The sequence below is a fragment of the Bactrocera tryoni genome, chromosome 3 (genome assembly GCF_016617805.1).
Source record: "Bactrocera tryoni isolate S06 chromosome 3, CSIRO_BtryS06_freeze2, whole genome shotgun sequence".
NCBI classification, from domain to species: domain Eukaryota; kingdom Metazoa; phylum Arthropoda; class Insecta; order Diptera; family Tephritidae; genus Bactrocera; species Bactrocera tryoni.
Genome location: NC_052501.1, coordinates 13,991,982 through 14,004,687, shown reverse-complemented (window position 1 = coordinate 14,004,687; position 12,706 = coordinate 13,991,982). Strand labels below are relative to the sequence as shown.

General features: G+C 42.6%; 1 protein-coding gene across 4 annotated transcripts; it reads right to left on the bottom strand.

The window, feature by feature from the left end:
- Positions 1-745: 745 nt before the first annotated feature.
- On the bottom strand, positions 746-12,586 carry LOC120772968 (maternal protein tudor). 4 transcript variants are annotated; one of them, XM_040101873.1, is made up of 10 exons: positions 11,885-12,586; positions 10,336-11,042; positions 9,939-10,097; positions 9,436-9,882; positions 8,566-9,369; positions 7,259-8,493; positions 6,390-7,183; positions 6,091-6,325; positions 5,830-6,029; positions 746-5,389 (listed from the first exon to the last, which is right to left on the bottom strand). In XM_040101873.1, the coding sequence occupies exons 2-10, from the start codon at positions 10,762-10,764 to the stop codon at positions 1,584-1,586; spliced, it is 8,109 nt and encodes a 2,702-aa protein (XP_039957807.1). In that variant the 5' UTR covers positions 10,765-11,042; positions 11,885-12,586; the 3' UTR covers positions 746-1,583. The 4 variants fall into 4 exon arrangements, with proteins under 4 accessions (XP_039957807.1, XP_039957805.1, XP_039957808.1 ...); XM_040101871.1 differs by having other exon boundaries at positions 11,907-12,586; XM_040101874.1 differs by having other exon boundaries at positions 7,259-8,490; positions 11,907-12,585.
- Between the last annotated feature and the right edge of the window lie 120 nt (positions 12,587-12,706).

The window sequence follows — 12,706 nt, the reverse complement described above, 5'->3', positions numbered from 1 at the left end:
GACTAAAGTAGATAAAGAAATATTGCTCAGTTACACATATTTGTTAAATAATTGAATGAAATAATTCAAGTGATAGCAAAATTAGAAAATTGAAAAAGAAATAAAGAAACAATTTATTCAGTTAAAAAAAAAAACTTTGAAAAAAAATATTTGGAAAAAATATTTTGAAAATAAAAAAAATAAAACACCAGCCAAATGCAATTTGCAGCTGCGTAGAGTAAAATAAAAATAAAATGCATTGCAATTGTTTGCTATTCTTAACTTTGTTACCCACCAACACTTTTCTACAAAAACAAAAACTAAATGGACGCGTTGTGATATTTTTTACGAAAATAATAATAATAATTTTTAAAAATAATAAAGCGTTTTCACGCCACTCTTGAATTGCAATGGACGACTTCGCTAGGCGATTAGTAATTATTGCAACGAACTCATACTTCTTTTCTTTTCATTTTTGCTGTGCAAAATTTTGCTTTCTTCAGCATTGTTGTAGTACAACCTGTTATACAATGTATTTAGCGGTTTCGTATATAAATTGAGCAAGTTCTTCTTTATTATTATTATTTTTTATTTGCATGTGTTCATATGTAAGTATGTATTATAATGCTCGTGTATGTGTATATGTAATGCATTCTTTATATATTTGTTTATTTATATACTTCGCTTGTTAGCCATATTTTTTTCGTTTGGTTTTTTTATAATTATTTTACATTTTTTTTGTTCATTTTTGAGATTTTTATTTTCGTTTCAAAATTAACATTAATATTTCTCTCCTTATTTCTTGCTTGGCTTGAGTTTCACTTTAACGGTATTCCACGAACTCAGGCGCTTCACCTCAACACAACATCAAGCTGCTTTCGTAGACTCTACAATGTTTGCTATGCGTGCAACAAACGCACGTTTACAAAAATAAAAAAAAAAATGCTTCTTCTTACTTTGAAGGGCATTTCATTAGCATAAATTCATGAAAATACCTCAATAATTACTTTGGAACAAAAATTGGCGCAGCTCCAACGAAAAATTCACGTTCTACGCTACTTTCTACGCGCGAAATAAAATAAAAATAATAATAAAATTTCTTTACCGTTTTAATTAATTTTATAAAAAATTTCTACGTAAAGGCCTCTTAGCAAAAATATCAAAATAATGAACTCGCGTTTTCCTATGCATTTTATATTTAGAATTTCAATTTCTGCCCAAAAATTGGCACCTATTATATTTTTCGTGTTCGGGTTGCCCGTTTTTCTCTCACTCAGTTCGCTATGCAGCATAAATATGAGCTATACTCAATTTAGAAAAAAATATTACAATAATTATAGTATTTATGTATGTACGTATATCACACAAATGTTGATTTGCTCTCTGCGCACTTTAAATTCGGCACGAGGTGTCAGTTTTAGAACGCTATGCTAGCACCACACCGCCGTTTGGCTCCAAACAACAGTTAGTATAGTCAAAAGCTGGCGCGCGATAGTACACCGAACGCTTTAGGACGTAAAAATCAGTTATGTTTCATCTCACTCTGGTTTGCTGTTGAGTCTTGCACGCATGCGCAGCTCGAAACTGTTCTGAAAATATTCGTGTTACTGCGTCATCTCAACGCCAGCAACGCTGTCTTGTGTCGCTGCATTTTCTTGTTCATTTAATGTCGCTGAGTCGTTGAGGCCATTCGGCAGCAGCGCTGCCGCAGCGCCAGTACCGTTAGCGCCCTTCAACAATTGCAGCACTTCGTTGGCCACATTCTTTTCCTGATAGAATAGACGACAGATGACCGGCTCCACGGTCGTTTTGAGCAACTCAATCTGGAATGTTTCGGAGAAACGCGAATCGATGAACTGCGCAAATGCGGCGCTGGCATCCAAATTGCTCGCTAAATTAATGTCCAACGCACAGTGTTTGCTGTAGGCCACCTCATCGAGCATGCTGTCGGGCAGTACACGAAATTGATCGGTGACGGCATTGTTCCCGAAGTCCAGGTAATGCACCTCACATTTGCCCTCCTCCAGCACTTGCACGATTTCCGCGCGGTAGAAGGCCATATCGTCGGGGAACTGTGCGGCACATCTGGCGCCCACTTGCAAATCGGTGAATGCCTGGAAATCGGTTTCGGCGTCTAAGAGCACATCGGTGATTTTCTCCACGGCGGGCACATCTTCGGCCAATTGTATGTAGAATGAAGCCGGCGAATTGATATGTATGATGGTGCAATTGTGCAGCGTCGGCACGGGTGATAAGGCAGCGGCCGCCTTCTCGGCATCACCCTTGGACACAGCGTCGGCTAACTCCTCAGCCAAATCCTTGTAGTTCGCCTGTAATTTAACAATGTGTACACGCTCATTTGCGTCCAACGCAACTTCGTCCGACTCGATGGTGTAAATCTCACCAAAGTGCGCTTCCAGCAGTGCGGCAAAGCATTCGTTTAGCAGCGTTTCAGGCGCCTCAGGCACCACATTCAGTTTGCACTTCCAGGCCAGCGTCGGTATGGCACGCAAATCAGCGGGCAATTCCTTTATAACAGTGGCATTTACAACATTGCCATAGTCGAGCAGGAATACCTCATAGCCTTCATCGCCGGGCAGCACTTTTTGCACACGACCGCGATAGTAGCAGTCATCCTCAAACGAGTAAGCGCTGCAAACGCTGTCCACTTCAACGCGCTGCAGCACGGGCAGCTGCTCGGCATCGGATTTGGTGAGCGCCTTCGATACCAGCTCCAATTGCAGTGAATTACCTTTCGGTTGTATGTAGAAATGTGTTGGTGAAATCGCGTGCGATATAACGCAGGTATTGTCCGCGATTGGTGGTGTTGCTAGCACGGCGGACGCGTTTGCGCTAATCGCGGCGATCAGCGAGTGCAACCTTTCGCCGAGATCCTCACCGCCACTGGTAGCATACAGCCGGACCGGCACAGGTGTTGCGCCCTCCTTGCTTTCGATAAACTCAATTTTCACCATACCTTCACACTCCTCAATCAGCTGGCCGAATGCTTCATTAGCCGCTTGCGCTTTATGCTCGCCAATCTCTTCGGCAGCACCCACCAGTTGACAGTGCCGTGAGAATTCCGGTAACGCCTGTAAATCGTGCGGCAATACGCGTACATCATCGGTGATGGCTTCGTTGCCGAAATCAATGAAGATTACACGATACTGCCGTTTGGCATCCGAACCGGCGATGGTTTCTAGTATGCGCGCGCGATAGAGCGCATTATCTTCGCAATAGACTGCAGCGCAGAGCTGACCAATTTTCGCATCGGACAGCGCATCCATGCCGAGCGCGTTCAAGCTGCTGGTCATATCATCCAGACGTATGGTGTCTTTACTGAACTGCACATAGAAGTCGAACGGCGAATTGGCATGCGAAATAATGGCATCGTACACTTTGCCACTCTCGAAGACCGACGATTGTATGGTCGTGCTGAAGCTCATATTTAGATCGGTTTCGATGGGCTTGTGTTCGCACAGCGGTTCGAGGTCGTCGTTGATGTTGTGTCCGTCGATAAGCAGATGCACCAGCGCATGATCGCCAGCTGGCTCACATAGTTCGACTGTGAAGATGGTTTCACCCTGCGCCGCTATTTCACCGAATTTCTCCTCGGCTGCATCGGACCAGGCCACACAATGCTCGGGCACATGTAGTGCGCACTTCTTCGATAAAGGTGGCAACTTAGCAATCTCCTCAGAAATCTCACGACATTCGGGACTGATGGATGTGTTGCCATAATCGATGAAAAGCACTTCGTAGCCACGGTTCGGTATGTGTTTTAGTAGTTTAGCGCGGTACCACATTTCGTCATCGGGGAAGAGCGCAGCCACAATTTTAGCATGTTCGAATTTTTCTAATTTCTTCAGTTTCTCGTTTTCGGCCAAATAGATCTCAATCAATTCCAAAGCTTTTGAGTCTTTTTCATATTGTATATAGAAGTCGGTTATGCTGTTCACATGTGATATATAGCAATTCTCGCCGGAATCGACCAATACTAGATGCTTGGCAAAACCATCCTCCACCAGTTTGTCGGCAATGTTAACGCCATCGATGTAAAGATTGATAAAGCTGCGTTTGTACTTATCACCACGTGTGATGTACTCGAAATTCACCGCTTTGCTGTGCGAATCGCTGAAGATGGCATTGGCTGCGTCGACCCAATCGGCTGTGCCGTTCGGCTTGATCGGCAGTGAGCAGGGCATACAGAACGGTTCGATGTCGTTGCAGCTGCTCATCTCACGCACGTGCGTCGTGTCCGACACGCAATCCGTGTTGCCATAATCAATGAACTGCAGCACCATAAGCTCGGCATCGAGGATCTTAGCGCGATACCATAGCTTGTTCACCGTGTAGTATGAGATGCAGTGCACACCATTCGCCACCACCATTAGTGTGGGCAAAGAGCTGGCGACAATTTGCAAATCCTCTTGCAGCTGACGTAATTCATCCATTTTATCGTAGGGATGCACATAGAACTGGCCGGGATTGTCGCAGTGGCCAAGTATGGCATGTTCCATATCAGCGCAGGGATCGATCGATTCAGTTTCGGACTCTGCCACCGATTGCGGCTCAGACGCGGTGGTTGACGGTGGTGGTGGTGTTGGTGCTGGTTGGGCGGCTGCGGCTTCGACTTTACTTTCTTGCGGTTGGGGTGGTGTTTGCGGTGGCGTCTCAGCCATTATAACTGGCGCTGTCATGTCAACTTGTTTCTCTTTCTCTGCACTTTTAACGACTTCAGGCACACTGTTGCTCACTGTAGTCTCCTTTTTCACAGTTTTCTCCGATTGCTTCTTCTTCTTCGGTGAGCTGGAGTTTTTGCTCTTACCTGTGGTTTTCTTTTCCGTGTCATCTTCCTCTTCGAGTGTCAGGTCCACCATTTCAATGTATTCAAACATGTTTGTTTTGTCCTTCTCCAGTTGCTTACGCATGAAGTCCACATCACGTGACTTTATTAGCTGCGATTGCAGCAGCGCATCGACAATATTTTCACCGCCAGCCAAAGTAAGTTCGGCAATCAAGTGGTTGTGTTGCACCTCCAGCGCACGCACATGCACCACAGGTTCGGCCACCAATGCCAGCTGCTTTAGTTTCTCCACTGCAGCCGCATCCAGGTCGGCCGACACATTTGCTGTTTTCTTCGATTTCGAATTTCGATGTTGCGCATCTGCTGCCAATGTGCGCACCGGTAAATTCAACTCAATTGCGAAAGAGTTGCGATTGAGGTAGAATCTTTCCTCCAGAGTTTTTAAATTTGTTTCGCTCAATTTTTCCGTGTTTCCATAATCTATATAGTGTACCTCGATGACATCTTTAGTCAGTTGCGGTGTGATGCGCGCGCGATACCAATTGCCGTCAAGGCCGTGCGCGGCGCAAATTTGGTCCGGCTCAAATGTGCCCAAGGGTGTACCTAAAATGAGACAATTGAGGCATAAATAGAGGTTCCAAATAACAAAATCTAAAGAAGCTAATTTGAGGTCGCATCGAAGCTATAATATTTCAAAGAGGATAGAAAGATGTATCTTGTTGTTGTTGTAGTGGCAAAATTCAGCCGAGTTGGCAGTCTTTGACCGAATAAAAAATCCGGGTTCGTTCCGGTCGTGGGTACGGGTATTTATTTTGAAAGTTTGGTGAGATAGCCGTTTTCTTTTGGTCAGAACTTCCGATAAAGAAACTTCATGCGAAGAAATGGATTTCAGAACGATATCTCCAAAACTGAGACTTATTGCCATATATACAGACATACGGACACGGCTAAATCGATAAATCTACTATATAATAGAGTCTCGTAGGTTTCCTTCAGAGTTTTACAAACTTCGTGACAAATTTAATATACCCTGTTGCACTAACCGTTATGCTCATAGTATTCAAACATCTCATTCAGCAGCTCTATAATTTTTGCCTCCATAGCGATCGTATGCACAAACACACGATATGCGTTCGCCACATGCACAACACGCGCCTCGAAACGCTCCAACACAACCGGCTGTTGGCAAATAAATGTCGTCACATCTTCCTTTAACAGCGGCACAAGTGGACGTAGCAGAATGCTGTAATGTATACCGTATTAAACAGTTGCTTACAAAGCAAAATCTCATAAGAAAAACATACACTTTGTTGTCATTGACATCCCTTATGTTGACCACACATGTTTTGCCCTCGTAAAATTGCTTGAATTTCAACGCTACGTCTGGATTGGATTTAACATAGCGCAAATCGTCGTAGGAACTCAACAGTTGTACATGCTCAGGCAAGCCCTCCACCTGTAATTTGAAGTTCAGCATATCCTTTACGTATGTAATCTTTACACGTATCTGTTGGCCTGCCAGCAGGCTCAGGCGCAGCTCTACAAATCGAAAATTATCCTTTTTTAGTACATAATATACGAAAAACGATTTTATGCTGCTTACCTGGTGCCACCTCGGTAATTATGCCCTCCGATTTGAGTGTCTCTTTCAGTGACACGCCATTCAGTTTGACATTGACATAGTACATCTCCTGCTCACGTTCAATATACTCGCAGTTTAGTGTTGCGCCCGCCGGCAAGTATTTCTCCATGCGGTCGATTATATAGAGATGATCAAAGTTGGACACAATGCCACTGAAGCTGCACAGGTGCGCCATAACGGGCAGCGTGGCGAAACGTTTCTCCACTTGCCAGATATCCTCGGAGGTGACCGTGTACTGATTGCCAATATCGACGAATTGCACTTTGTATTTGCGCAACATCTGATTGCAGGCGAGTATGCGTGCGCGATAGAGCAGATTCTCTTTGCGATAGCGTGCTATAACGTAGGAGCCGACTTTAAGTTGCAGCTGCTGCAGTGATTTCTTCTTATAGAATAACTGTATTTCGCGCATGAAACGCTCGAATTCCGGCAGACGTGATTTGAGGTGAGTGTAGAATTGATGTGGTGAAATCCACCAACAAATGATGACATCCTCGCGCGTTGGCGTATCCAAATGTTGTACGGGGAATGCTTCATTCAACGGCACATACTCATCAGGCAACTGTGTGGACGTCGCTTGTACTTGTTCGCTTAGCTCACTACCGGCATTGCTGCTCAACTCGGAGTGTGTGTCATTGGCGCGTGGTGTGTTGGCATTATTGGTGGCGGACTTGTTGCGCTGCTGTGAATATCCTTGCGGCGCATTCTGTGGGCGCTGCTGACGTGGTGGCGTTACAGGCTCCTTCTTCTGACGCCTAAAAGTGGGGACAATAAATCGGTTAATACATTTTACAGTTACTATAATTAAAAATATATATATTTTATTTTACCGATTTTCGTTTTGGAAGCGTGGCGGTATTTGGTTGCCACTGTTGCGCTGCTTCTGATTCTGGCTGCTAACATTGCTGGCGCCACTGCCGACACTGCGTCTATCAGCGCCACCGCTGCTGCTATTGCTGACGTTCAAGTTTGCTTGCATTGTTGGCGTATGCGGCGCATTGCGGCCCTGCCGTTGTTGTTGTTGCTGCTGCTGTCGTTTGCCGTGTTTCAGCTCGCTGGAGCTGGAGCGCGAGTCGCGATTATCCATCGAGCTGGCCGAGCTCTGCTTGTCCCACTCCACTGAGAGCGTACCCTGCACACTGCTGGCCGGCGCACTGCCTGCGGCGCTGCCAGACTTGCTGCCGGTATTGCGTGAATTCGTTTTACGCGCTTGCTGCTGCTGCAATTGTTGTTGTTGTCGTTGCGGTGTGTGCTGTAGCTGCTCTTCGCTTTGCAATGTGGTGGAGTTGAGTATCTGTGCGGCTTTCTTGCTCGAATGCAGCGATGCCACATCGTTAGAGGAAGCAATCGATGGTGTCTTATTGCCATTCTCGTGACCAGCGCTCTGTCTATGCTGATGACCGTTGTGGGAGTGTATATTGAATTCCTCCTTCTCCAATGTTAAGTACTGTTCGAAGGGCATGGATAATTTGTATAGCTTTTTCATGACATTCAAGTCTTTGGTGCAAAGGTTAACCAAGTGCACACCGTCCGGTTGTATACGGAAGACTTTGACGGTGAACGAGCGCCGTTGTCGATTCGACTCTTCGGCGAGCATTTCAAATTGATTGGTGGCCAAATCCTTGCTAAGTTCGTTATTTTCGAAACCCTTCAGGCAGCATTGAATGGCTTGACGTGGCAGTTTTAAATGCTTCTCGGCGATGTTACTCAATAAATTCTTGGTGACTTTCTGTTCGTAACCGAAGTCGACGTGACGCACAATAATGGCGGTCGAGTCGGCACGCATCACTTCAGCACGATACCATTCGTTATCGTATTTCACAATACATGGCGCGCCGAGCGCTAAGTGATTGGGCACAACCTGATTTTTATTGTAATACAAGAACATATCGTCCATGAGCTTCTCGAATTTCGAGATGTTATCCACTTTTTGCACGTAAAAATGTTTGGGTGAGTCGATATAACGGATCTCTACAATATCGTTATTGTTTAAATTCTCAGATTTCGGATATACTAGACGGCACTTTTGTATATCTTTCAGCACATCGAGCACGTTGCTTTTCTGCTGCGTTTAAGAAAAAAATATAAGTACATAAATAAAGATTTCTCATAACGCTGAAATTTTACACACGCTTACCTGTAAATATAGCTCGCAATATTGCACCAATGGTGGTCCCTCTAATGGCATCACTTTCAGCTGACAATTCTTATACATCATTAGATCTTTGAAGGCCTTCTTCAAGCTCTCATCGATAGGCTCCAGATCTTTATGGCCTGAGAGTGTGAAACGTATGGCGAACGCTTTTGCCTCAAGAAACTCATCAGGTATTTCATATAAATCACTGTATTTGACCAACTCTGCATTGCCATAATCAATATAAACCACTTTGCATGCGGTCGTTTGTACGCCGGTGATTAGCGCGCGATAGAATTGTCCGTCTTCGGAGTAGCGCGCAATGCAAGCTGAGCCCAAGACGGGTTTGTCAGCGTATGGCTTCAGTTGCACACGCTCAATGCGATTCATCATTTCGGTTAACTCGTCCTGTGCCAGCGCCAACTGCACCGAAAACAAACAGGGTCCATTCTCCACGAAGCTAACGTAAACATCATATATTTTACCAACAGTTAAATTGTTGGTCTTGAAAGTGGCAGTGGTAACGCGACGCGGTGAAGTGCTCACCACTTGTTTGCTGATATTGGCGTTGCTAGCAAAGTCTTGTTTATGCTGCGCTTGCTGTGGACGCTGATAGCGCGTATTGTAAGCATTGGTATATGGAAGACCAGACATGGCGTTGGCGACTGTTGGTTGCACCATAACCTTCGATTGAAAGCCGTTGTAAGCAGTTTGCTGCTGATAGGCTGGTGCAGCATAAGGCACATAAAGCGAACGTAAATTACCGATGGTGTGTGGCATGCGTGGCTGTATGGGACGCTGCAAGTTCTGAGCGATCATAAAAGAGGGGAATTAAAATTACATTGCAAAATCATAAGCTAGTTCTATATTTACCATCAACATTTGTGGTTGGAGGGCTAAATGTGCTTGCGCTTGTTGTTGTTGCTGTTCTAACTGATATTGTTGCAAACGCGCAGCTAGTGAACGTCCAACAGCTGGGTATACACCGCTAACGGGCGCTACATTGTTGTTATGATTAATGGCATAATAGTTGTTGTTGTTGGCATTGCCGCCGACAGCAGGGTACATCGGTAGGGTTTGCTTATGTTGTTGTTGTTGTTGCTTCTGTGACGTTGCTAAATGATGATTTTGTGGCTGTTGAGCTGTTAGTGCTTGTGTTTGCGGTTGTTGCTGCTTTTGATTTTGTTGCTTAATAAATTTAGCAAAATTATCACGTAGCAATTCGTTTGCGATAGGTGCACCGATTTTCTTTTGGTGTATTAAAAACTCAGCAAAATTGAATTCCTTCCATTTCATTGTAATAAATTTATATTGCTTAAACTAAAAAAGTAGAGGAAAATAAAATAAATTGAAATCGCAGCGAAAGCTTCACTTACTTCATGTTCAATGGATATGTCCAATGTTTGACGCAATATTATGCGTGCAATCTCCTCCAGCTCTTCTGGTTTGAAATCTTTGCAAATGCCCAATAGGATGTATGGCGCGCATATTGTGGGCATGGAGGACAAAGCTTCCGGCTGTTTGGGGAAGAGGAGCTACGAATAGAAGAAATATTAGTGAACAACAACTCTTTTTTTTATTTTGTACACTACTCATTTAACTAACCGAAATTTAATACACTCTTATAACTACATTGGGGATGACACCACTTAGTAACTACCCAGCAACACATTACTTTATTTATGACAGCGCATGACGAATGCGTTAACGTTATGTACAAATAAAGATGTGCATGCATATTTCATTTTGCGCTTCGCTGACGCATACACTTACCTCATAACTGGCCACCAGCGCCTTTCCGCCGTAGTCGACGAATTCCACTTCCACTTTGACCAGTGGTTTTTGTCCCTGCGTCGCATTCTGTTGCTCGCTATTAGTTATAACGTCCAGTATGCGTACGCGCAAAAATTCAAAATCGGCCGGTGCTATACCTTTAGTGCTCTTATAAAGGCACATAGTGCCAATGCGTAGCGGTACTTGTTGTCGCTGCACCGGCCAAGTCGGATCGATGGCTAGGCATGTGCGTAACATTTCCTGGATTCTATTGCGCAATACAGCCATTGCGTCCGGATTCATTTGGCCGTATATGCGCAAGTACGGACCAAACGCATCGACGTGTGTGATCTGTAGTCTCTTGGTGGTATTTGTGCCCGTAGTTGAGGCGGCTGACCGCGCAGACGCCGCTGAGGAAACAGTACTCATTGTGTTTTATTTTTTTATAGCAGTGGTTGCTTAAGTGTTCAAAGCTTTCTTTAGTAAGCGGTTTTTTCTTAGGCGTTGTGTTATATTAGTTTTTAATTGTTTCGTTTCGTTTAATATATTTTTTTTGTCGTTATATATATAATGTTTTTTTTTTTATAAAATAGTCACAAAGTCCTTTCGCATTTGTAGAAATGCGAAAACTTTTTTAGAAATAATTTTTTCACTTTTAATAATTGAAAAAATAATTCACTCGTTATTTAAAGCGCCTGATACGGCTTCTGTAATTGAAGAGAGACAATTAGTTTACACTAACAAAATGAAAATTTAATAAAATGTAATTAAAGAAGTGAATCGTAGAGACAATATGAAATGTAACACTTGCTAATTTTGGCCTTCACGCTTCATTGAAAGCGAGATTTCTTTTTACTTTTGCGTTCTTGCAGTGGGTGTAAACATATTAGCTTCAATATGCACAATAAATGATTTGAAAATCAAAGAAATTTTATGCACAACAAAATATTTACTATTAAAGAAAATGTATGCTCTTCTCGCCGAAATGGCACAGAAAACAGCGTTGCCGATAAAATTATACCGTTATTTGCTACCAATTCACTGGCATTTGCAGAAACTGTTAAACGGCCTCAAGCCAACAATGCCGTTTCTTCGCAACAGGGTAGGGGGAAACGGTTCGGACAGTGCAAAAAAACAACAATGGAGAAATTTCGCAGAGAAACCAATAAAGACGAAACAAAAACAAATACTTGTGAATTGCCAAAATAAACGAAGACACGTTGAAGAATTTGCAAATTTTGACAGGGTTGTCGACACTACGCATACCTTTTTCTTCAAACATGACATGTATTTAACACTTTTAGACAATTTATTAAAATATTAGATGTTTTAAAATATCGACAAGATGCAAAAGAAGTCTAATTGATATACACACATATATTCATTAATAAATTTATATATTTTATCTAGTAAAAATATCAAAAAGTCCAATTAGAAATTAAACGCTTTTATTGGAATTAATTGAATATATGAGTTATGCGTATTAAAAGTAATAAATACACTATTTATGTCTTCCAAGATTCACTTTAATCACTTTGTAAATACTTACTTATTCACAATGCAATACATACATATGTAAATACTTATTACGCCCTCCTGCTGCTTCTTCTCAGTCGTTTTCGCTATCTTGGCAGTCTTGTCTTCTTCGGTCTACTTTTTTTGCGTTTCAATTATCTTTTCTTTTTTCCTTATTGCTTTTCTGCTCCAAAGTAGTCATCACCAGATGGATTATCCCCCAGTATTAAATTGAAAATTCTTTATTTTTTGTACGTACATATATAATTTTCTGCACTTCAATTCCAAGCGAAGTATGCAAGTTTCACCTTTCACGTCGTATTACAAATATATAAACTAAAAAAAATTGCTAATTTTGCTGCCTATGGCTTTTCTTCAGTCTTATAAATTTTCTCTTTCGTACGGGCACGTTATGGCAATATTGATGATGACGATTATGTGGACACAGACGGGCGCTTTCTTCACACAGCACAGCAGCGCACGTTGGCGCAAGAATGCGCTGGTTTTGCCGTAGAATTTCCACCTACTTCACTTTAGCGTATTTTACAAATATTTCTTTTGATATTTTTAATATCGTTGCACTTTTCGAAAACCTTTTGCAAGAAACACAAATGGAAAAAACAAAATAAATATTCACCACCCGACTCACACACACGTCCTGCTGCGAATCTCAAATTGGACTGGAGATTTCTAGTTGAAAATTTTTGTTACAGCCGATCATTTCTCGTCACGATTATAATAATCGATTTTATGATATTCGTTGGTATTTGTATAAAACACCACCGCTGATGAAATTATATATTGCTAATGTAGTCATATGCAATTATTGTCTGTTGTAAATCAGGTAATGAGAATA